This window comes from Pistacia vera, unplaced genomic scaffold (assembly GCF_008641045.1).
Source record: "Pistacia vera cultivar Batoury unplaced genomic scaffold, PisVer_v2 Contig432, whole genome shotgun sequence".
Classification (NCBI taxonomy): Eukaryota; Viridiplantae; Streptophyta; class Magnoliopsida; order Sapindales; family Anacardiaceae; genus Pistacia; species Pistacia vera.
The window spans coordinates 836,949-860,773 of NW_022196260.1; the positions used below are offsets into that span (position 1 = coordinate 836,949).

Below are 23,825 nucleotides of genomic sequence, written 5' to 3' on the forward strand. Positions count from 1 at the left end.
TAACTTTGCCTACATTCCTTCATCTGGGCAAATCCATTACCATCTGCCTAACACTTTGCTACCTAAGTATGATAAAATGATAGAATTGGTCAATGATTGGAATAAAATACAATCGACTATTGTTTCTATTTTCTTGAAAAACCTATAGATAATATATTATACTCTTATAACATGAGATTTTTCTTTAACAAGATCCATCAAATTTCATAATGTTATACGAGAAAAAGAAAGTAAATAAGCATAGGTCACCGTCTTAGAAATAAGTGCAGGCATGTTCTGTGAAGGAGATTGGTTGGGGGAAAGGGATAAATGATAAAAAACAGAAAGGAGATGAAGGCCCACCTCTAACTCACCGAAATGCGGTGCCCCTTCTGAGGCGAGAGCCAAGAGGTTAGCATATTGCATAAGGCCATGACATTTTGTATATATGGTTGATAATGACTTAGCCTTTTTTTAGCACATGCAACCCCATGTTACTCTTGCTCCCAAAACTCTCTTGTAAAGACAAGGTCTTTGTGAGATCATTCCAAACTCCTATTGTTCATAGTAACTATAACCCATATCATCTCAAGTAACTTTATTTCATAAGCTATCTTTGTCTTTTCTCTTAGTTCTATCCCGAATCAATGGCGTGATGCAAGATTCAATTTATATTTGGACTTGTTAATGTCATGCCATGGCATGAAAGGATTGTTCTCAACTAACTCTAGGCAGTTTGGCAGTTCGCTTGGGACTCTTGGATGTATGATTCAAGATGTCCCGAGTTTGAATCCCCACGACTACTAATAAGGGGTATCTATTGGAAGCTTGTTTGACTGGTAATTTCAGGGTCTTGAGGGACTAATTGAGATATACATAAACTGACCTGGATAACCTCCAGATACCAAACAAAAAAAAAAAAAAAAAAAAAAAAGGATAATTTACATAATCCATGGATATATTAGACAATGGAAGTTAAATGACTATTGACAATTTTATTGGATAAGGATAATGCATTATGCATTGTCTTGCGGATGATGAAACAAATTTGGTAAGTTAAACGTCATTGATTGATGTCACATCACTTGAGATGCAAATTTGAAAACCAGAGCATTTTTCATATTCGATGTATGGAATTAGAACATTAATTGAAGAGAATAGGACTCGTATATGAATGAATTCAACCCCAAGTGGGTTGTATGGAGATGTTGGAATGATAAGTCATAAAGTCCCTGCAGCTCTAGTAGAAAACAAGAGGAAGAAAAAGAATAACAGGGAAGAATTTGGTTAACAGAAGCATGTGAAAACATTAATAAGACTGAAAAAAAATTCTTGATGAGGTCATATATATCTGCACAGACTTTGATTAGATAACAGATGGTGATGCCACCAAAGTATAAAGAGGCAAAACCAGGCACTCTCACATGGGAATGGGATGTAAAGGGGTCAAGGTCGAACTCGAAACACAAGCCTTGAGGAACAGAGATTGGTATGTGAAAAGATGGAAGTTAATCATTAGGTGTGACTTGCTGTATGCCAAAGTTGAAAAAAATACACACACAAAGAAGAAAAAAGAAAAGAAAAACAATTGAAATGACGATTAAACCAAGACTAATAATGGGATTAGTAGCTTGAGCTTTAGAATCCCAGGTAAAGATGGGCATTATGAAGTTGTTGAAATTATTTGAGTGGACCTGGTTGACAAAAATTAAGAGGACTTCAGAGATTTAAGGAAAAGGGTTGTACCTGGAGAGATGAGAGTCACAATCGAATTATATTGAAATGACCAGGACAGCACATGCAGGACCCCAACCAAAAGCCAGAACTGATGACCCCATTTTAATTTACCACTATGTGAAGGAATCAAAAGGACAGATGTACCAGTTAATGCTCCTCACTCCTCGCCTCAGCTTTTACGGATATGTACTGTATATAATTTCATTGAGGACCACTTCAATGGTACAAGTTTTGGTACCCACTTCAACTAAGATTCTAACTTTGGTGGCTGGTTTAATCAGCTCTCAAATACAGATCAACATTACTTGATTTCGTGTAGAGACATTTTCAAATCATTAGGGAGTAGTGAAGTAAAGTCCATTCAGCTGTCAAATCCTATTCACTTGGGAGAGCACTAATCTTTATCTCAGCATTCCATATGAAAATGCAGTTACTTCAAAAATATTTAACCTCTCTATTACTCAAATAATTCTTGTTTTTTATTTCTTTTGTTAATCAACCAGAGCAAAATTGTCAAATAAAGGCAACCACAGAGAAAAAGAAATTAAGAAGCAAAAGGAACAAAACTCTTGATACCCAAGAAAAAAAATATCAATGGTACATTCCTATGCTATCACATGGCTTTGCTGCAAAATCAATTTGAAGTAGACATCTCCAAAAATTGCAGGAGTAATATACAGTTACTGGTCTGAGGTTGATCTCAACTGTTGCTGCTGCCCATCTATCAAACTTATCTGTCGTCTCAGTTTTGCAATATGAGCTTGCACCTAACACAGAGGAGCTACACGTCAAGATATTTAACTTCCAGATATCTGTGAAATCGTGAAACAGTTTATCTTATAACTAAGATATATAGAACTTGAATAAAATTCCTCGATGCACTGTTAATCAAAATAAGGCTGCATCCAGATAAATCATGAGTACACAGCTAATGTATAACTTCTGAAACACAGAAATGAATAAAATGTTGATCAAAACAACAGCAGGCCTTTCAGATAATGCCCTATGAAGACTTGCCTTCATAACAACTGAAGTGATAAGACTTTGAAATCTATGAAAAAAGAAAGGAAGAAAACCCTGTACTAATAACCAATTCTATACTTTCTGATGTAGAGCACAGTCAAGGTGTTCAGTAAATCATATGGCAGAGACATTATCAAGAAAATCATGTGAGACCAACTATATATGGACAATTGGATCTTGCGCCGCTGTTCCAATCTTCACAATCTGACTCATTTCCCAGCAACTGGTCTTATCAATTGGTATACATGTTTTTTTCCACCCCTTTAGTCATCCTTCCTAGTGCTGAAAACAAGTCTCAAGTAGACATATTGCTGGGAAATGGCTTTGACAACTGATCTTGTGCTGCTGTTCCAATCTTCACAATCTGACTCATTTCTCAGCAACTGGTCTTATCAATTGGTACATATGTTGTTTTCCATCACTTTAGTCATCCTTCTAGTGCTGAAAACAAGTCTAAAGTAGACATAGTGGTAGTTTGGATCATTAAATGGAAGCAACATACTTTGAAGCATCAGAGGACATACGTATGAACTATAGAGCTGCGACTTATCAATAGTTTCTCACAAGTTCATTAGATAGATGAAAGAATGTTATACTAAAAGAGTTTTAACAACTATTTAGCCCCTTCACATGAAAAATTTTATGATCTCTTTATTACTCTTCAACTACTGATGAACATAATCCAGCCCTAAGGATGCTGAAAGCACATACAGCTTTATGTACCATGAGTGCCCAGTCTTCTGAAGTTACATTTGTACCGTAGGAAAACGGGTAAAAAGCTTGAAATCAACAACCAATGCTTTCAAAATGATCCATAGTTTGATATCCACACAAATAAGTACAACTATCAAATTGCTAATGGCATTTCCATGCCAAAAATCTGTTCATTGAATTTTAAGAGATTTACTGGTGCCAATTAAGTTCGTAGGGAGCTTGCAGTGAGCATTGGGTGAAAGTTTGTGCCTGCTAGGAAGTTGGTCTACTTATGACCATGCATTGAAAGGATAGAAAGCAACAGTTAAAAATAAGATGGGATACAGTCAGCTATCCATAGGGTTATTTCATGCAAGCACCAAAAACCATATGCTGCAAGGGTGGTCATGCACCCAGAGCCTCTGGTAACAAACAAGTAGGATCCATAGGGAGGATGGTTATGGCCAATTCCTTGATTTAACCAGGAAAAGAAATCCTGTAATGATACAGAAGTTTGCCCCAAGGTGAACAAAAAAAAGTGAAACTCCAAATTTGTTGCACCTATATTGAGGATCACTTAAAAGTATGGAGTGATTAAGAAAATAAATTTCCTTCCAAATGTAATTTCTCCACAAAATACAAAATCAGCTTTAGCGATGAAATTGGCATCATGACACATGGCATACTGTTGTAGTAAAAGGTATCCACAAACTGCATTATCTAGACCCATAAAATGAATGGATTTTCATCAAGAATACATATATCATAGACCCCATATATGCATGCAAGGAAACCAAGAAGTATATGTTATCCATCAGTCACTTATTTCATCATCAATATCAAGTCTTTTATAGAAATTGAACAAGTGAATAAAATGGGAAGCATTCCATTCTTGCTGACCTGCTGACGAGCTGCTGCAAGTTGTAATAGCTCATCTGCTTCTGAGAAATTCATGAACCACTGGCCCAAGGGATGATCTTTAGTGTCTCCTCTCTTCTTTTTACTTGTATCCTCAGTTGGTGCTACAGTAATTTGAGGCAACTATTTATCTCAAGCATTGTAGAGAAAAATATCTGTAGACAATACAGTTCTTCAACTTACCAGGAGGTAAAGTAAAACCAGCAGGCAATCTGGGTAAGGTTATAACTGGATGATTTTGCACACGAGCTAAAAAGCTTTCAGAAGGCTCGGTGAAAACAATCTCATCATAGGATTCAACAACCACAGGCTTCTTTGTGGACATGGGACCAGATTCATCCTCTGGGTACAACTTCAGATGATGAAACCTGAGCATAATTTGAACATGAATAGAGTTAATCCTGTTGTTTTCAAATTCTGGATTTTTACATAGTGGCTTTGAATCATATGATATGATCATGAGATTTGATATTTCTGTTGAAAAAACTAAAATAAAACCCTGCTGCTAAAGAAACTGCTCTTTGTATTATCAAAACAAGATCAAGCATGAGCTTATTACTCTCTAAAAGTCACACCTGCGCAAACAACACAACAACTAATGTATGCAAAAGACAAAAAGGGACTCTCTCTAACATAAGAAGGCCTTCACAACGTTGATCTTCTGTTTGACTTACATCTAAAAGCTACTTTGTGTGTGCGGGTGTATATATATGTATGTATGTATGTATACATATACTAACCTTGTGTACCTTCATTGTCAAGCAATGAGGCTTGGACTGCAAGCTGATTTAATGAAGAGGTGAGTAATGGATAGCATTTTCTGTGGAGAATAAGGTTGGCAGTGGATGAAAGTTAACCAAAGGAGACAGTCATGGTGGAGAAGGGTACAGAGAAAGAGAGATGGTGGAGAGAGAATAAAGTTCTTGAGAGATGAAGAAGGGAGGTGGAGTAGTCCCTCTTAACACTTCCTACTGAATCACTCCATTCTAGCAGTCTACTCCATTTAATACTCATTCATCCCACTTCATCAAAAAAAGGATCAAACACCACCACTGGATGGGTTGTCCTTAGAATATGATATACATTAACAAACAGCTTCAATCATTTCAATCAATTAAATCCAACCAAATTCTTTTTCAGGTGCAGTGACTTTTTAGAATTCTATGATGAAAAAAATAGCTAATGAAATACATGGTTAAAACTAATCTAATTGAATTCATTTTTGGTACACAGTCAGCCAACTGAACACATAAGTTGTGAATTTTTTTTTTCTTAACTGTATGCTAAAGTGGCATTGCCATAGCAGGAATTGGCTCCTTGAATACCAGTAATGACTTACTCCATGTTCACAATCAGATTCACAAGCATAACCAAAACCAATTGCTTATTTCTAATTCGTTATTGTAACTTCGTCATCAATCTTTTCTTGAGAATACAGAAAACACTGTCATTGCTCAAATTTGGCTGGACGAATTCATTGATTGCTAAGTAATGCTCAAGTAAATCAATAATAATAAGAAGCAAAGTAACTCACAAGTTCAATGGCTTATCACAAACATCATTGTGGAAAAAAAGCGTGATTGCAATTTCAAATTCTCCCCATCCTGACTCTGATAACTCAAACGGTGGTGACTCCAAAACCCTTGTGGGATTATTGAAACTGGAATGCAACTGGAAAACAACACGTTTTATTATCACACTTAGATCCTCATTTGTGGCCCCTCGAACATACACAGTCCACTTGTGAGATTGATACCTAATTAGCCATTAAAAAAATGCAATTAAGCATTTACAAGAACATATAAGTAGCACAAAGAAGCTACCATAAAACTAGCAACATTTAACAACAATGATACTTACTCGCTTGCTCTTTTGCCAAGCCAAAATGCAACGTTACCGTACACTATGGGAACACTAATTTCAACATCTTTAAGTTTCTTATTCAAATTCTACACAAGAAACATAACACATTAAAAAAACCACACTATATTAACTATAATGTAATTTCAAAACAGAGTTCATGGTTTAGCAACTATAGCATTTTAAAAATTAATTTTGGCGTGTAAGTAACACTGGTGTGGCGAAAAAATTTGATTTAGAAGAAACTTTAAACTCAGATCAACTGGGTACAACAATATTACACCACAAAAAAGAAAAGAATAATCTCAAAATCAGAGTTTTTGGAGGAAATTTCAAAAACTGGTTGCAAAAACAGTTTTTGCCACCGGATTACAAAGTTTTCGTTACTTTGTGAATTAAGAAAATGTCAATTATTCATATTTCAACTTATAACAAATCTCGGTTTCAAATTATTTCAGTGAAACACATTTAAGTAAATGCAATCTCAAAGTAAAGTTTTATTTTGAAATATAAAAAGTGGTTTCAAAAAACAGTTTGGGTTACCGGGTAACATTATCTTGTTATTCAGAAAGATGTTACATTGACAAAATTTGAACTTACAACGAAAAAACGCCAGCTTTATATTATAGATAGAAATAAAGCGACACCAAAACAGAGTTTTCAGTAAACAAGGGTAGAAAACGTTTTCAAAAAACAGTTTTGGCTTTCTGGGCAACATTATTTTGGTGGAGTATGAAATGGGTAATCGTCCAAATTTGGATTGAAAATTGAAGCCTTTACCGTCTATTTACCTTCCTTTCAGAGTCTTCAGGTTTGCTCATTTTGGTACGTTGTGATTTGAGAGTGGGGCCACTTATTTCAAGCTGATCTGGACCGTGCTTTATCGATGATGAACTGTTTATCATGTCCTAAAACAAACTCTTCTTCTGAGGAATCAATGTTGTTTTTATTTGGAGAGTTTAGGGTTTTTGTATTCGAAATTACAGGGTCTGATTTCGAGAACGTTAGGATTTGGGAAAAGTTTGCCTACAGCGAGAGCACGGAAATCTCTGTAGAGATCTGGACATGTCATTGACAACTAAGCCAATAATTTTTCGAAATGACTATAAAACCTTTCGATTGTGTCGTGGCAGATTCACATTTGATGCATACTATAAATATAAGAGTTTTTTTATTTCTTCAAAGCAGTAAATACAATTTTGCAAAGAGGCCCCTTTATTTTGGCGGTTATTTCTGTTATTCCTAATAAGCCTAACCTTACAAAAATGTTTTGAACTTACAGAGGAGTTTGCTATAAATCCAGAGTTAAATGGAAGAAATTAAATTGAATGAAGAAGGATTACATCAGAGTTCAATACAATAAAGCAGTAGAAAAAGAAACTCCATGAATGTGGACATCTCTGGCAGCTTATTCTTCACTAAGAACTGCGAAGCGTACACGGAGGTTTTATCTTCATTGCTGATTCTACTTTCATACAGCTATACTCCATGAATGTGTGATTCTTGAAGGTGCCAAAATATCAGATCAATTCTGGATCAACTACCTCTACTGTTGCACAAACCAAATTTAGATACTAATCTAATAATATGACATCAATCCTGGCATTTTAAGGAACCAGTTTAACTGCCCCCTTTAGCAGCCAATTAACCAGTTTTAACTTTCTCACTATCCTTGCAGGACTGTCGAAACCTCAACAAGAATTAATAGATATAAGTGCCATGTGCTTGTTCAGGCATTGCATTCTCCAGCTTACATAATCAGCAGAATTCTTAGATTATTAATCAGTAAAATGCAAGTTGTTCATCTTTTCCTCGCCTTTGAGATTACGACAGTGGTTAGATGGGATCATTTGATTACTTGAGATTTCAGGCTTTCAAGAAACAAATACCACTGGTGCAAGCACCATAATATGGAACCTCATCTCTTCAATGAAATGGAAACCCTAGTCATATAATACGATTCTCCTTTAGAATCTATTCCACTCCATTCAACTTGTGACCTCAATCCAACTACAACCGGTATCTTTCTTCAGTCCTTTTTCTTTCATCAATTCTCTCAATCGGCCAATCTCATTCCACATACCAAACTTAGCATATAAATTGGATAACATAACGTAAATTCCAGAATTCTGGGGGTCTAATTGAAGAGCTTTTTGAGCAGCCAGTTTACCCAATTCAGAGTTTCCACAATCATAGCAAGCACTAAGTAAAGCCCCCCACATAGAAACACTGCCTATGCCATGGCCTTTATGGAGCATCTCATTTATAAGGTTCCATGCCTTTTCCAATTCACCTGCTCTGCATAGCAAATCAACTAAGCAGCTATAGTGCTCTAGACCAGGATTCAAATTGTAATCACGAACCATGGATTCAAAATACTCAATCCCAAGTTTGACTTGGCCAGTGTGACCACAGGCTGAGATTACTGTCACAAATGCCACCTCGTCTGGTTTTGTTCCTTCCCTCAACATTGCATTGTATAACTTAATCACATCTTTAAAGTGTCCATTTCTACCGCATACACCAAGCATTGAAGTCCAGAGAACAACATCCTTGTTTCTTTCAGCTCCTGTCCTATAACCGGCCAAATTGAATACGTGCAATGCCTTCAACATTGAACCACACTTACCATACATCTCAATCAAAGAACTCTGCATAAATACATCATTCTCTACCTCATTGAATTTACGTATCAAATAAGCATGCACCTGCCTACCAAATTCAGTTGCAGATAGTCCTGCACAAGCACGTAGCATTGCTGATAATGTGAAGTGATCATAATCTAACTTCAATATAGGCATCAGTCGAACTAATTCAAGAACCTCAGCCCACAATTCAGCCTGACAATAACCCGATAAAAGTGCATTTGCACATACGCTATTCTTCACAGGAATTTCATCGAACACCATTTTGGCATCAGTAACAAACGATAATTTTGCATACAAATCGACCAAAGCACTGCCAACAAAAACACTAGACAACCAACCTGATTTCATTACATGGGCATGTACTTCTTTACCAAACGTAACTTCTTTTGTAGAAGATGATGCCGCCAAAGAACTACATAAAGCATAAGTATCTAAAGGAACACCATGAAAATGCATGAAAGACAAGGTTTTTAGAGAACAAAAAGATAACCTATTTCTAAAAAAATCAGATATTAGAACGTTAAAGGGTAATGGGTTGTTGTGGTTTATAAATTTAAAGCAGTTGGTAAAGGTTTTAATGTTGTTTTCGTGAAGGCATGTTGTGTACGAGAATATGAGTTTACTTTGAATAATGGGGGAAGAGTAGAGTAAGCCTGTTCTAAATAGGTGCGCATAGAGAGTCTTAATGCCTCTTAGATTTTTTGTTTGGGAGCAGTTATGTAAAAATTGAGTGATGGAACTAAAGGTTTTTGGGGTTTGAAGGTGGGATTGATCTGACATCAAGATGAGGCTAATAAGGTTTAAGTGTTCGATAAAATGTTCGAGTGTTCTTAGTCTGTGATAACAGTTAAAAGCAAGAAGTATGTTCAAAATGGTGTCTGGCACAAATGACTAATTTCACCTCGTAATGTATACGGGGAGAAATCCCTGGATTACGCCCTCCCTCTTAACACTTCCTACTGAATCACTCCATTCTGGCAGTCTACTCCATTTAATACTCATTCATCCCACTTCATCAAAAAAAGGATCAAACACCACCACTGGATGGGTTGTCCTTAGAATATGATATACATTAACAAACAGCTTCAATCATTTCAATCAATTAAATCCAACCAAATTCTTTTTCAGGTGCAGTGACTTTTTAGAATTCTATGATGAAAAAAATAGCTAATGAAATACATGGTTAAAACTAATCTAATTGAATTCATTTTTGGTACACAGTCCGCCAACTGAACACATAAGTTGTGAATTTTTTTTTTTTCTTAACTGTATGCTAAAGTGGCATTGCCATAGCAGGAATTGGCTCCTTGAATACCAGTAATGATTTACTCCATGTTCACAATCAGATTCACAAGCATAACCAGAACCAATTGCTTATTTCTAATCCGTTATTGTAACTTCGTCATCAATCTTTTCTTGAGAATACAGAAAACACTGTCATCGCCCAAATTTGGCTGGACGAATTCATTGATTGCTAAGTAATGCTCAAGTAAATCAATAATAATAAGAAGCAAAGTAACTCACAAGTTCAATGGCTTATCACAAACATCATTGTGGAAAAAAAGCGTGATTGCAATTTCAAATTCTCCCCATCCTGACTCTGATAACTCAAACGGTGGTGACTCCAAAACCCTTGTGGGATTATTGAAACTGGAATGCAACTGGAAAACAACACGTTTTATTATCACACTTAGATCCTCATTTGTGGCCCCTCGAACATACACAGTCCACTTGTGAGATTGATACCTAATTAGCCATTAAAAAAATGCAATTAAGCATTTACAAGAACATATAAGTAGCACAAAGAAGCTACCATAAAACTAGCAACATTTAACAACAATGATACTTACTCGCTTGCTCTTTTGCCAAGCCAAAATGCAACGTTACCGTACACTATGGGAACACTAATTTCAACATCTTTAAGTTTCTTATTCAAATTCTACACAAGAAACATAACACATTAAAAAAACCACACTATATTAACTATAATGTAATTTCAAAACAGAGTTCATGGTTTAGCAACTATAGCATTTTAAAAATTAATTTTGGCGTGTAAGTAACACTGGTGTGGCGAAAAAATTTGATTTAGAAGAAACTTTAAACTCAGATCAACTGGGTACAACAATATTACACCACAAAAAAGAAAAGAATAATCTCAAAATCAGAGTTTTTGGAGGAAATTTCAAAAACTGGTTGCAAAAACAGTTTTTGCCACCGGATTACAAAGTTTTCGTTACTTTGTGAATTAAGAAAATGTCAATTATTCATATTTCAACTTATAACAAATCTCGGTTTCAAATTATTTCAGTGAAACACATTTAAGTAAATGCAATCTCAAAGTAAAGTTTTATTTTGAAATATAAAAAGTGGTTTCAAAAAACAGTTTGGGTTACCGGGTAACATTATCTTGTTATTCAGAAAGATGTTACATTGACAAAATTTGAACTTACAACGAAAAAACGCCAGCTTTATATTATAGATAGAAATAAAGCGACACCAAAACAGAGTTTTCAGTAAACAAGGGTAGAAAACGTTTTCAAAAAACAGTTTTGGCTTTCTGGGCAACATTATTTTGGTGGAGTATGAAATGGGTAATCGTCCAAATTTGGATTGAAAATTGAAGCCTTTACCGTCTATTTACCTTCCTTTCAGAGTCTTCAGGTTTGCTCATTTTGGTACGTTGTGATTTGAGAGTGGGGCCACTTATTTCAAGCTGATCTGGACCGTGCTTTATCGATGATGAACTGTTTATCATGTCCTAAAACAAACTCTTCTTCTGAGGAATCAATGTTGTTTTTATTTGGAGAGTTTAGGGTTTTTGTATTCGAAATTACAGGGTCTGATTTCGAGAACGTTAGGATTTGGGAAAAGTTTGCCTACAGCGAGAGCACGGAAATCTCTGTAGAGATCTGGACATGTCATTGACAACTAAGCCAATAATTTTTCGAAATGACTATAAAACCTTTCGATTGTGTCGTGGCAGATTCACATTTGATGCATACTATAAATATAAGAGTTTTTTAATTTCTTCAAAGCGGTAAATACAATTTTGCAAAGAGGCCCCTTTATTTTGGCAGTTATTTCTGTTATTCCTAATAAGCCTAACCTTACAAAAATGTTTTGAACTTACAGAGGAGTTTGCTATAAATCCAGAGTTAAATGGAAGAAATTAAACTGATTGAAGAAGGATTACATCAGAGTTCAATACAATAAAGCAGTAGAAAAAGAAACTCCATGAATGTGGACATCTCTGGCAGCTTATTCTTCACTAAGAACTGCGACGCGAACACGGAGGTTTTATCTTCATTGCTGATTCTACTTTCACACAGCTATACTCCATGAATGTGTGATTCTTGAAGGTGCCAAAATATCAGATCAATTCTGGATCAACTACCTCTACTGTTGCACAAACCAAAGTTAGATACTAATCTAATAATATGACATCAATCCTGGCATTTTAAGGAACCAGTTTAACTGCCCCCTTTAGCAGCCAATTAACCAGTTTTAACTTTCTCACTATCCTTGCAGGACTGTCGAAACCTCAACAAGAATTAATAGATATAAGTGCCATGTGCTTGTTCAGGCATTGCATTCTCCAGCTTACATAATCAGCAGAATTCTTAGATTATTAATCAGTAAAATGCAAGTTGTTCATCTTTTCCTCGCCTTTGAGATTACGACAGTGGTTAGATGGGATCATTTGATTACTTGAGATTTCAGGCTTTCAAGAAACAAATACCACTGGTGCAAGCACCATAATATGGAACCTCATCTCTTCAATGAAATGGAAACCCTAGTCATATAATACGATTCTCCTTTAGAATCTATTCCACTCCATTCAACTTGTGACCTCAATCCAACTACAACCGGTATCTTTCTTCAGTCCTTTTTCTTTCATCAATTCTCTCAATCGGCCAATCTCATTCCACATACCAAACTTAGCATATAAATTGGATAACATAACGTAAATTCCAGAATTCTGGGGGTCTAATTGAAGAGCTTTTTGAGCAGCCAGTTTACCCAATTCAGAGTTTCCACAATCATAGCAAGCACTAAGTAAAGCCCCCCACATAGAAACACTGCCTATGCCATGGCCTTTATGGAGCATCTCATTTATAAGGTTCCATGCCTTTTCCAATTCACCTGCTCTGCATAGCAAATCAACTAAGCAGCTATAGTGCTCTAGACCAGGATTCAAATTGTAATCACGAACCATGGATTCAAAATACTCAATCCCAAGTTTGACTTGGCCAGTGTGACCACAGGCTGAGATTACTGTCACAAATGCCACCTCGTCTGGTTTTGTTCCTTCCCTCAACATTGCATTGTATAACTTAATCACATCTTTAAAGTGTCCATTTCTACCGCATACACCAAGCATTGAAGTCCAGAGAACAACATCCTTGTTTCTTTCAGCTCCTGTCCTATAACCGGCCAAATTGAATACGTGCAATGCCTTCAACATTGAACCACACTTACCATACATCTCAATCAAAGAACTCTGCATAAATACATCATTCTCTACCTCATTGAATTTACGTATCAAATAAGCATGCACCTGCCTACCAAATTCAGTTGCAGATAGTCCTGCACAAGCACGTAGCATTGCTGATAATGTGAAGTGATCATAATCTAACTTCAATATAGGCATCAGTCGAACTAATTCAAGAACCTCAGCCCACAATTCAGCCTGACAATAACCCGATAAAAGTGCATTTGCACATACGCTATTCTTCACAGGAATTTCATCGAACACCATTTTGGCATCAGTAACAAACGATAATTTTGCATACAAATCGACCAAAGCACTGCCAACAAAAACACTAGACAACCAACCTGATTTCATTACATGGGCATGTACTTCTTTACCAAACGTAACTTCTTTTGTAGAAGATGATGCCGCCAAAGAACTACATAAAGCATAAGTATCTAAAGGAACACCATGAAAATGCATGAAAGACAAGGTTTTTAGAGAACAAAAAGATAACCTATTTCTAAAAAAATCAGATATTAGAACGTTAAAGGGTAATGGGTTGTTGTGGTTTATAAATTTAAAGCAGTTGGTAAAGGTTTTAATGTTGTTTTCGTGAAGGCATGTTGTGTACGAGAATATGAGTTTACTTTGAATAATGGGGGAAGAGTAGAGTAAGCCTGTTCTAAATAGGTGCGCATAGAGAGTCTTAATGCCTCTTAGATTTTTTGTTTGGGAGCAGTTATGTAAAAATTGAGTGATGGAACTAAAGGTTTTTGGGGTGTGAAGGTGGGATTGATCTGACATCAAGATGAGGCTAATAAGGTTTAAGTGTTCGATAAAATGTTCGAGTGTTCTTAGTCTGTGATAACAGTTAAAAGCAAGAAGTATGTTCAAAATGGTGTCTGGCACAAATGACTAATTTCACCTCGTAATGTATACGGGGAGAAATCCCTGGATTACAGGATTGATAGGAATGTAAATGGTCATTACAGAAAGTAATTGAACCCATTCTATAAAAAATGAGGTTGAATTGGACTTAAGACTCCTGTTATTGATGGGAAGTTTAAAAATGCTATTCATCTAAATGTGGAGAATGATCATAAAACGAAAGAGTATCATGAATTTCAGATGAAAGTCGAATTGTATTCCATTGCTAAATTTTCTTATATGGGAAGATCTCAATCTCAACAACTCTTCTATCAAAAGAGGAGGAAACAATATTTACATCAAATCGGCAATTCCTGCCTTGCAAGATTCTCTTTTTCTCTTTTTTTTTTTTTTTTTTTTGGGTCAAGCATACAAAATTGTGTTAGAGTGGATAAGAATTAGTGCCTTCTCCTATGATCTATTTAAGCGAGAAGTGACATCAATGAAAGTGTCTTCTCCACAAGGAATTGTTAAATCACCCATTGGATGGTTGAAGCCAAATTCCTCTTCTGCTTTATTTAGCAAATCTTGAAACAAAGGCTGGTTCAGATAGGATACAGGAACCACAAAGCGCTTCTTCTGAGTTTCTCCAACATACACTGCAAAAAAGCCTTTTGGTACATCTAAAGATGTTGAAACTCCTTTCTTAGCGGTTTGAACAGACTGACAAAGAACTTGTTTAGCAAGAATGAAACCTGGAATACGAATACCCATGGCTAGTACTTAATATGTAATTTCTGTTTCAAATATGAATCAAGAGAAAAAACTTGGAGGATTGTTGCTTAAGGAAAGGCTATCAGTTGGTAAGTGAAGCTTGAGTTGGCTTGTTATTGAAACATGTGCGTATATATAGATGAAATCTTCTAAAATCTTGAGTGAGTGGCCAAGAGAAAAATTTGCTGGGGTCTGCTGAGGACATAGCTGAAGAGGGTATCACATGGCTTTGCCTTCCAACTAATGAACAAAGATTAGAGTCTGAAAAGATTTCATGCTAGTTTGTTGACAATCAACATTGGCCTACAACTTCAACAACAGGCCAAGGGAGGATGGTATAAAGAATTGGCAAGGACAGTTGGTTAGTCATTGTTGATATGGATATAAAACTAAGCGTCCTTTGATTACAGACAAGCTTCAGACAATTTTTTAAGAGTGTTTATAAGGGAAAGCAAGATGTAGGATGCATTTGTAACACCTATCACAACTGGGGGCAAACAAAAGAGATAGAAGAAAATTGCTTAAATTGAAGATAACAATTTGTAGTGTAACATTGGGGACAATGAAAACAGCAGTTGGTGTTGAGAATTGGACTGTTCAGCAACATATGTAAAATATAATTTAGGATAAGGTGACTGGGAATGAGATAAACATTCGTCTCCCATATGTATCTCATTTAAATTTAGACTTTTAGGCTCAGTCTTTTTTCTTCCAAATCATTCCCTGCTCTTGTTTTTGATCCCCGGTTTGCATTTTCTCATTCTGGGTACCAAACCATGTGATAAAAAAGAGTATAGTATGTAAATTATAACAAGTATCTGATTAGAGAATCCTTTAAAGACTCATAATTGCATAGTTATACATTATGTACATGATCTTTTCTAGTATTGAAAAAAATCTACCAATTTTGATTTTAAAATTTTCCAACACAAGCAATTTAATTATTACTTCTGAGTTCTGATGCTGTCTGCAACAAATGAAGTATATCACATTCAATTCTATCAAAGTGACTCAAGTCAAAGCAGGCAAATATGGCTTTAGGTATTTCCTCTACTATGCCAATCAATCATCAACTTCCATATAGCTTCTTTAATCATGGCTCTACCAGGAACATCAACGACAGGAACTGTGGTGTGCCTTCACTTGATGGCTAGGTTTCTTAGCTGAAGTTGCAAGACTGGAATGTTAATTACTTAGGATCTGTTTAACACTCAAAAGGCAACAAAGCTAAAACCAAAAATTACGGTCATCTTATACAAAATATCCACTCACCTTGTTCAAAAGGCCACTTCAACCATCTGAACCAGTCCTAAAGGCCACATAAAAATTCTCTTCATTGCTCTCAATAATACCATGTGTAAAGTTCTCTTTTGGTAGGCTAAACTTTAAATTCATGTTAATTAAAAGAACTGATCTGTTTGAAGATACACCTCCGTTAGCTATTGTATGATTATGTTGGTCACTTCCTCTCTGTTTTAATCCGGTTGATATACTTCTTTTAGTTTAGTTTTAACATTGTCTAAATGGTTTCTGTTTGGAAGTTAGCTGATTTCAAGACACAAGCTTACAGAATTGAAAAAAAATAATAGAAGACAAAGATAGTCAATTTCAATTAATTGATAAAAAAAAAATGCAGTAACATTCGTGTATAACTTTCTTGTATGGGTGGACAGTTCTTGTTCTACCTCTCTGTCTACAAGAAAGAAAAAAATCTACATGGATTTACAAAAATTGTATCTATTGGTCACTGAAAGTGTTGCATATCATGATCAATTCAAGCGAGACATGACAGCAACGAAGATGTCTTCTCTGCAAGGAATAGTGAGACCACCCATTGGATGATCAAACCCAAATTCTTCCTCAGCTTTACTTAACAATTCTTGAAATGAAGGTTGATTCAAGAATGATATTGGAATAACGAATCTCTTCTTTTGGCTCTCTCCAACATAAACTGGAAAGTATCCTTTTGGAACGTTGAAAGAAGTTGAAGTCGCTTGATTTACAAGCAATTTAGATTGGCGGAGAAACTGCTTAGCATGAATGAGGCCAGGTACACGGATTGCCATCGCTGTATATTATCACTTGAGAATATGAAGAGCACAAGTGACTTGCAAAAAGAAAGCAAAGACTTGCTAGTAGAGAATGTGAGGACTTGATGTTGCTGTGAATACAATATATGTATTTATAGATGGCAGGCTGCATTTAATATCTTTGGAATTTGGCTTGAGTGGTGTAGGGGCAGATGGGAGAGGCATAAGCACCTAAAACTTCACATGGTTTTGTCTTTCAAGTCATGACCAAGAAATTTGATCTGATAAAGACTTTTATAGTTGTTGGACCACGATATCCCAACTCTTTCCGGGATAAAAGGGGACCCAAATTCAAGTTGTTGACCTTGGGATAGAGGACATACTTCAGACATACTGTATCTGTAATGTTGTAGTTTATGATGAGAAAAGTTTTTCTATCTTATTGACCAGAGTAGTCTGTGGATAAATTCCCATTAGTAACTAGTGAATAAATAAGAAGACACATCAACTTACAATAAAAAAAATGAGGCAGGGATGGAGCTGCAGTTAGTGATACCATGTCCTGAGCCTAAATTTCTGTGATTTGTTCTGTTTCTTATGTACATCAACTTGCAGGACACATCCCTTGGTAGAGGATGTGAAACGTGTCATACTAAAACCTACAGAATGTAAACAATCAAATTAATGACAAATGATGAATTTATTGCAGACGAATGAAATGTTTATACGGGTTACCATCTTGTTCATCTCATAAAATTCCCCAGTAAGTATACAATAGTTGGAGATTGCATACTGGAAGGGTACTTTTGGTTCTATTCTGATGGATACATTTCCATTATGCAGTTTATCAAGGCACAAGCTTATCATGATTATTATTGTTTTTGTTTTTGTGCTGATGTTGGAAACTGTTAAAAAAAGAAAAACTGACCAATTTGTGATTGTTAACCGGGTGAAAATTGATAGACTCGGAGAATCAAGTGAAAGAGGTAACATTGCTTAACAGTATATGGTCGTTTCAGAAATTTGTTATACTATTTCCATTTGTACAAACCTTTTTTTTCACATTTGAGTGACAAGTATCCAGAATTATAAAAATGATAAAGAACTATAGAATAGCAAGAAATTCGAGATGAAAGTAAAACAATTGTGTTTCATTACTAATATGTCTCGTGGGGGAAAGTTTCAATCACAAAACCGTTCTATAAAGTGGATGAAAAAAATTATCTACATTAAACTGGCAATTTCTACTGTACAAAATTTTGTCAGGAGATTAACAACTGGTGTATCTAAGTCTTCACAAGGAATTGTCAAACCAGCCATTGGATGATTAAAGCCAAATTCCTCTTCTGCTCTTTTTAGCAATGCTTGAGATAAAGGATGGTTCAAGTAGGATACAGGGACCACAAAGCGCTTTTTTTTGAGTTTCTCCAACATATACTGCAAAGAAACCTTCTGGTACATCTAAAGATGTTGAAGCTCCTTTCTTTGCAGTTTGAAGGAATAACTTGTTTTGCAAGAATGTAACCAGGCAAACGAATATCCATGTTTTTACTTGATATGTTTCTTCAAATAAGAATGAGCTTGAACGCTATTGATTGGTATTGCTGAAATTGTGTCGGTTGTGATGAAAATATGTGGATATATATATGGATGAACTGGCATATGAAAATCTTTAAAATCATGAGTGAGTGATTAAGAGACACTTGCTGAGGGACTATTCAGGACATTGCTCAAGAGGGTATCACATGGTTTTGCCTTCCAACTAATCAACAAAGATAAAGGGGCTGAAATATCATCATGCTTGTTTGTCGAAAAAACAACAGTGGCCTACGATTTCCAAAACAAGCCACTGGAAGAGAATAGAAAGATTTGGTACAGGACAGCTGGATAATCAGTACTGTTGCTGCGGACGCATTTACTTTATCCATTGATTAAAGACATGCTTGAGACAAACTTTTATGATCATGTTTATAAAGAAAGAATAACCAAGAAAGATGAAGGATGTAGTTATAATGTCTGAAAACTCAATGAGAACAAAATGAATCTAGTACAGATAGAATAATGTAAACATTTCCATTGGATTAATATGCTACCCCCATCTGATTAATTTCAGTACCTTCTGTGCTCTTGATTTCGATTAATTTCAAGTTTTGACTTTAAGGAGCCATTCAATTAGAATCCAGACTGAATCCTTATTACCTAGAGGATTTTGACAGTAATTAGGATGTGATTGGTCATAGAATTTATCTGTTCTTCTATGTGTTGTGTGGCCTTTTCTTCACGCAGACTAGAAAGGAGATTGTTGTAACTGTGTCTTCCTCTTCTACCAAAAGGATTCAAACTTTAACAGAGATGTCTAAAAAACGTAAACAAATGTTTGATATTTGTATGGTTATGTACATGATAATTTTAGGATTTCAAAAAATCTATCCATTGTAATTTTTCCTCTTTCCAGTCCAATTAATACAGTTTGACTTCCATTCACGGGCAAATTTCCAACAATATATGCTGGTCAAATGTAAAATCTTTTCTCCCAGGTTAAGCCTTTCATTCATGTCAGTTGGAAGAACTCCATTCAAAGGACTGTCATCACAAATTGCATACTGGAAGGGTACTTTTGGTTCTATTCTGATGGACACATTTCCATTATGCAGTTTATCAAGGCACAAGCTTATCATGATTATTATTTTTTTTGTTTTTGTGCTGATGTTTGAAACTGTTGTCACATAATAACAAAGACAAGATCCTGACTAAATGAATGAAAATGCTGCAACGATTGACTGGAGAGAAAAAAGTAGTAAAATTATATCAGAATGTAACAATAGTCAATTTCAAAAAATGATGGTCTCAAATTGATAATGAGAAGAAAACTGCAATTACATTTGTGTATAACTTTCTTGTATGGGTAGATTGTTCTTGTTCCACCTCTCTGCCTACAAGAAAGAAAAAAAAAAAATGAAATAAATCTACATGGATTTACAAAATTTGTATCTCTAGGTTACTAAAAGTGTTGCATATCATGATCAATTCAAGCGAGAAGTGAGATCAATGAAGATGTCTTCTCTGCAAGGAATAGTGAGGCCACCCATTGGATGATCAAATCCGAATTCTTCCTCAGCTTTTCTTAACAATTCTTGAAATAAAGGCTGACTCAAGAATGATACAGGAATAACAAATCGTCTCTTTTGGCTCTCTCCAACATATACTGCAAAGTAGCCTTTTGGAACGTTTACAGATGTTGAGGATAGCTGATTTGCCAGCAATTTAGATTGGCGTAGACTCTGCTTAGCGTGCATGATGCCGGGTACACGGATAGCCATAGCTGTTTATCTATATTATCACTTGACAATATGAGGAGCACAAGTGAGGTGTAAGAAGAAAGGAAAGAGTTGACAGTAGAGAATGTGAGGACTTGATTTTGCTGTGAATACAATGTTATGTATTTATAGTTGCCAAACTGCATAGAAAATCTTTGAAATTTCAAGGGAGTGGTGTAGAAACATTTGGGATAAGACAAGCAAAAAAAAAGTTCACATGGTTTTGTCTTCCAAGTCATCACCAGGAACTTTGAACTGGTTGAGACTGTAGAATACCTTCTGCCCAGGCATTTCTAGGACAACAACCTACAACTGGCCCAAATTTAAGCAGCTGATCCTTGAGATACTGGACAGGCTAGAAACATTGCTGTGTAAGATTTTTTTTATCAGAATGGATAATCTATTTTATTGTAACAGATTAGTCTGCGTTTGAGCTCCCTTCTTTTTGTTAGGTTTAGTGAACCTATCTTATTCAATTACCATTCTTTCCCGTATGGGGTCTCCTGCCCCTTTTATCTTTTGGTGTAATACAAGCTTTCTGCAAGCATCTTTGAATTCTCTCTCACAAAATAAATACTAGTTGACCCCTGGATTTGGAACATGCTTAAGATAAACAAAGGTTTGCTCCAGATTAAAGAGAGTAAAACACTTAGCTAAATAAAAGTATTATTAGGAGTTCAAGTGTTCAACTGTTTTAATTCCATTGGATATCCAAATGGCCTCTAGCCTTTTATTCTAACTAACGGTCAAGGATCCTGATGTAAATTAAAACTTTTAGATGCTTGCTAACCATATGAATTGACCCCAGAATTTAATTTATGAAAATTTCCCCATCTCCCCTTTCCACCAAGCTGCATTTATGAAATCTTCCCTGCTAGGCCACATTTTTAACTCCAGTCAAAAAGTCTGTACATTACTGTCAATAAAATTTTCTATATATTTCACATAACCTGGATGATATTTTAAGGGTCCAAAATCACTTGAAAGTTTTCCTGCCTGATTGATTCTCAATATCAGGTCTTTAATTGAGTGAAGACACATTAACAAAAAGTGATCTTGGAGTAGATTAAATGTTGCTTAATTTGATACTGTTATGCTCAATTGGAAATTAACACTGATTACCTTAAAAATTGTATTGATTGAATTGTGTTTTAGTCAAGATAATTGAAATTGTTTAAAAGAAAATGCAAGAATTTTCTATTAGTAATTTTCTCTCATGAGTGTACATTTTCTATACCAAAAAGAAAGATGAATATGTACATGAATGAAAAAATTTGTCTATTCTAATACGTCCTATTGCCACATATCAACACCTGCTCAAGCAAGAAGTGAGGTCAATGAATACGTCTTCGCTGCAGGGAATTGTGAGACCTCCCATTGGATGATTGAACCCGAATTCTTCTTCTGCCTTGTATAGCAGTTCTTGAAATGCAAGTTCATTTAAGAATGATATTGGAATTACAAATCGTTTCTTTTGTCTCGCTCCTACATAAACTGCAAGGTAGCCCTTTGGAAGATCTACAGATGGTGAATGATTGGAGACTAAATTTGATCGGCGAAGAACCTGCTTAGCAGGCAAAATTCCAGGCAAACAAATTGCCATTGTTATCTATGTATTGCTAGAAGATGATGAAAAATACAAATGACTTGGAGGGAGAAGAGGAAGATTTCCTATTACATAATATGAGGCTGAGGACTTGGTTTTTGTAGGTCATAATGTGCTTGTATATATAGGTTAAAGGGAGAAGCAAAATTTTTGATGTGTGAAGCAAGTGGTGTAGAGGCGTTGGGATAGTTTTGGCGAGAGACATAGCCATATGAAGTATCACATGGTCCTGTCTTCCAAATTATCATCAAGAATTTGGTAGTATACTAGGACTGTATTTTTGTTAGAACTCATATTGCCCAGCCATTTCAGGTGAACAACCTACAAGGGACCCCAATGAAAATTAAAGTGATTTGGCATGGACCAGTACTTGAATGCTAGCTAAACAGCAAAAGATTTCTACTTCAAAGGTGAAAACCGGAAGCTGTTAAAAGCATTAGATTCTTGCAGAAGCCTACAAATAACATTAAAGCTGGAGGCTGGAATAGGACTGCATTTAATTGCACAGCTTCAAACAATATCACCAGCTTATGTTGCCTTAGTTAAGTTGCTAGACAAGCCCTTGTGAACAGCACATGAAGTGTGTCCTATGACTAGTCCCACCATAATCCACACACTATTTTCCGCAAACCAAATTACTATAGTAATTGCTGAAATTGTTTCACATGGATGACAAAACAATCAATGCTGGCCAAGTAAAGTTTGAGAGGCAGGAAGTAAAAATCCTGATCAGTCTACCGTATACTCATAGAGGGAGTAATAATGCTAGCCCATGAAGGCTCCAGTAAATGTTCCAATTTTTTCAAGAAATTTCAGTTTTGTAAAACTGCATCACTTCATATATAATAGCTCATTCATCTTCTGGTAAGAAAATTTATCCATATAAGAATCATAATTACCAAGTTTTGTTAAAGAATGGAGATAAAAGTTATTGTAAAAAAGGCAGGATTATATGGCTATTAGTCTTGGTTGATTATTCTCATAGACAGGCCAATCAGGAAATTCGGATGTGTGATAACAAATAGGCACTTTTGTCTGCTCAGCTGAAATTTTAGTTTCACACAGCACATATTCATGGTGAGAAGAAAGAATCATAAGGAAGAAAAAAAGGAATTCTGTTTAACTATTCTCTGGTGGAAAGATTTGATTCTCAATTTCATTTACAAAAAGTTAAAGAAATTTACAGTGAGACATAAAACTACCTGGCCCTTATTGAACAAAATTGAAAGGCCTCGTGTTTGGGTTAACATTGTTAGGATGTTCATTAGAAACATAACATATAATTGCAGGTTTTGACTTTAAAGGATGCTTCAAGTACGAAGTTTTGGCTGCAATAATTTGATGAATCTCATTTGAGTTCCTCCAATAAAATGGTTCCGTTTGACTTCGATTTTTTGTATGCAGTGGCTTCTCTTATAATCCATTGATTCTGGAAACAACATCAATGAAAACATCTTCTCCGCAGGGAATTGTTAAACCACCCATTGGATGATCAAACCCAAATTCTTCTTCAGCTTTACTCAACAAATCTTGAAATGAAGGATGGTTCAAATAGGATACAGGAACCAAAAACCTTTTCATCTTTTTCTCTCCAACATAAACAGCCAAAAAGCCTTTTGGTACATCTGAAGATGCCGGAGCTGCTTTATTTGCTGTCAAGACGTTTCGGCACTTCCTAGAAAGAACACCAGGCAAACGGAGACCCATGGTTTATCAGAATCAAGAGAAACAATTTAAATTGGTTTTGAAATCTTGAACTGTGCAAGAAAAATCTTTGAATAGAGAAGGTGAAGAACTGAGCTGGTTTTGACGCTCAACATTTCTATACATTTATAGATGTAAATTAATTACTATACGCACCAGATAATCTAAAAGTTGATTTGCTGTGGACATGTATTT

General features: G+C 35.6%; 9 protein-coding genes across 10 annotated transcripts; all 9 read right to left on the reverse strand.

The window, feature by feature from the left end:
• Positions 1-2,184: 2,184 nt before the first annotated feature.
• On the reverse strand, positions 2,185-7,223 carry LOC116143734 (transcription initiation factor TFIID subunit 14b). 2 transcript variants are annotated; one of them, XM_031429180.1, is made up of 6 exons: positions 7,002-7,219; positions 6,211-6,299; positions 5,885-6,106; positions 4,534-4,718; positions 4,333-4,454; positions 2,185-2,483 (listed from the first exon to the last, which is right to left on the reverse strand). In XM_031429180.1, exons 1-6 carry the CDS (start codon positions 7,113-7,115, stop codon positions 2,397-2,399), a joined length of 819 nt encoding a protein of 272 aa, XP_031285040.1. In that variant the 5' UTR covers positions 7,116-7,219; the 3' UTR covers positions 2,185-2,396. The 2 variants fall into 2 exon arrangements, with proteins under 2 accessions (XP_031285040.1, XP_031285041.1); XM_031429181.1 differs by lacking the exon at positions 2,185-2,483 and adding an exon at positions 2,605-3,192 and having other exon boundaries at positions 7,002-7,223.
• Positions 7,224-7,629: 406 nt separating this feature from the next.
• LOC116143699 (putative pentatricopeptide repeat-containing protein At3g23330) lies at positions 7,630-9,638 on the reverse strand. Its single transcript, XM_031429138.1, has one exon. It carries the CDS (start codon positions 9,636-9,638, stop codon positions 8,199-8,201), a length of 1,440 nt encoding a protein of 479 aa, XP_031284998.1. The 3' UTR covers positions 7,630-8,198.
• A 610-nt stretch (positions 9,639-10,248) lies between these two features.
• On the reverse strand, positions 10,249-11,730 carry LOC116143736 (transcription initiation factor TFIID subunit 14b-like). The gene is made up of 3 exons (XM_031429183.1): positions 11,500-11,730; positions 10,709-10,797; positions 10,249-10,604 (listed from the first exon to the last, which is right to left on the reverse strand). Exons 1-3 carry the CDS (start codon positions 11,611-11,613, stop codon positions 10,379-10,381), a joined length of 429 nt encoding a protein of 142 aa, XP_031285043.1. The 5' UTR covers positions 11,614-11,730; the 3' UTR covers positions 10,249-10,378.
• Positions 11,731-12,211: 481 nt separating this feature from the next.
• LOC116143732 (putative pentatricopeptide repeat-containing protein At3g23330) lies at positions 12,212-14,150 on the reverse strand. The gene has a single exon (XM_031429179.1). The coding sequence runs from the start codon at positions 14,134-14,136 to the stop codon at positions 12,697-12,699; it is 1,440 nt and encodes a 479-aa protein (XP_031285039.1). The 5' UTR covers positions 14,137-14,150; the 3' UTR covers positions 12,212-12,696.
• Positions 14,151-14,614: 464 nt separating this feature from the next.
• Positions 14,615-15,032, reverse strand: LOC116143742 (auxin-responsive protein SAUR21-like). Its single transcript, XM_031429189.1, has one exon. The coding sequence runs from the start codon at positions 14,971-14,973 to the stop codon at positions 14,671-14,673; it is 303 nt and encodes a 100-aa protein (XP_031285049.1). The 5' UTR covers positions 14,974-15,032; the 3' UTR covers positions 14,615-14,670.
• Positions 15,033-16,642: 1,610 nt separating this feature from the next.
• On the reverse strand, positions 16,643-17,109 carry LOC116143746 (auxin-responsive protein SAUR22-like). Its single transcript, XM_031429192.1, has one exon. It carries the CDS (start codon positions 17,037-17,039, stop codon positions 16,743-16,745), a length of 297 nt encoding a protein of 98 aa, XP_031285052.1. The 5' UTR covers positions 17,040-17,109; the 3' UTR covers positions 16,643-16,742.
• A 2,860-nt stretch (positions 17,110-19,969) lies between these two features.
• On the reverse strand, positions 19,970-20,401 carry LOC116143745 (auxin-responsive protein SAUR21-like). The gene has a single exon (XM_031429191.1). It carries the CDS (start codon positions 20,321-20,323, stop codon positions 20,027-20,029), a length of 297 nt encoding a protein of 98 aa, XP_031285051.1. The 5' UTR covers positions 20,324-20,401; the 3' UTR covers positions 19,970-20,026.
• A 1,205-nt stretch (positions 20,402-21,606) lies between these two features.
• Positions 21,607-21,951, reverse strand: LOC116143747 (auxin-induced protein 15A-like). Its single transcript, XM_031429194.1, has one exon. It carries the CDS (start codon positions 21,921-21,923, stop codon positions 21,627-21,629), a length of 297 nt encoding a protein of 98 aa, XP_031285054.1. The 5' UTR covers positions 21,924-21,951; the 3' UTR covers positions 21,607-21,626.
• A 1,388-nt stretch (positions 21,952-23,339) lies between these two features.
• Positions 23,340-23,707, reverse strand: LOC116143749 (auxin-induced protein 15A-like). The gene has a single exon (XM_031429195.1). It carries the CDS (start codon positions 23,631-23,633, stop codon positions 23,340-23,342), a length of 294 nt encoding a protein of 97 aa, XP_031285055.1. The 5' UTR covers positions 23,634-23,707.
• Positions 23,708-23,825: the final 118 nt, after the last annotated feature.

What these genes read in the sequence shown, in the direction of transcription:
- LOC116143734 (XM_031429180.1), bottom strand. Translation starts at nt 7,115, where the DNA reads ATGATAAACAGTTCATCATCGATAAAGCACGGTCCAGATCAGCTTGAA. An exon ending in TGTGATAAGCCATTGAACTT is followed by an intron (nt 4,719 to 5,884) that starts GTGAGTTACTTT and finishes AATTATGCTCAG; the next exon opens with GTTTCATCATCTGAAGTTGT. An exon ending in TTGCAGCAGCTCGTCAGCAG is followed by an intron (nt 2,484 to 4,332) that starts GTCAGCAAGAAT and finishes CCTCTGTGTTAG; the next exon opens with GTGCAAGCTCATATTGCAAA.
- LOC116143699 (XM_031429138.1), bottom strand. Translation starts at nt 9,638, where the DNA reads ATGTCAGATCAATCCCACCTTCAAACCCCAAAAACCTTTAGTTCCATC.
- LOC116143736 (XM_031429183.1), bottom strand. Translation starts at nt 11,613, where the DNA reads ATGATAAACAGTTCATCATCGATAAAGCACGGTCCAGATCAGCTTGAA. An exon ending in CTGAAGACTCTGAAAGGAAG is followed by an intron (nt 10,798 to 11,499) that starts GTAAATAGACGG and finishes TTTCTTGTGTAG; the next exon opens with AATTTGAATAAGAAACTTAA. An exon ending in CTTGGCAAAAGAGCAAGCGA is followed by an intron (nt 10,605 to 10,708) that starts GTAAGTATCATT and finishes ATGGCTAATTAG; the next exon opens with GTATCAATCTCACAAGTGGA.
- LOC116143732 (XM_031429179.1), bottom strand. Translation starts at nt 14,136, where the DNA reads ATGTCAGATCAATCCCACCTTCACACCCCAAAAACCTTTAGTTCCATC.
- LOC116143742 (XM_031429189.1), bottom strand. Translation starts at nt 14,973, where the DNA reads ATGGGTATTCGTATTCCAGGTTTCATTCTTGCTAAACAAGTTCTTTGT.
- LOC116143746 (XM_031429192.1), bottom strand. Translation starts at nt 17,039, where the DNA reads ATGGCAATCCGTGTACCTGGCCTCATTCATGCTAAGCAGTTTCTCCGC.
- LOC116143745 (XM_031429191.1), bottom strand. Translation starts at nt 20,323, where the DNA reads ATGGCTATCCGTGTACCCGGCATCATGCACGCTAAGCAGAGTCTACGC.
- LOC116143747 (XM_031429194.1), bottom strand. Translation starts at nt 21,923, where the DNA reads ATGGCAATTTGTTTGCCTGGAATTTTGCCTGCTAAGCAGGTTCTTCGC.
- LOC116143749 (XM_031429195.1), bottom strand. Translation starts at nt 23,633, where the DNA reads ATGGGTCTCCGTTTGCCTGGTGTTCTTTCTAGGAAGTGCCGAAACGTC.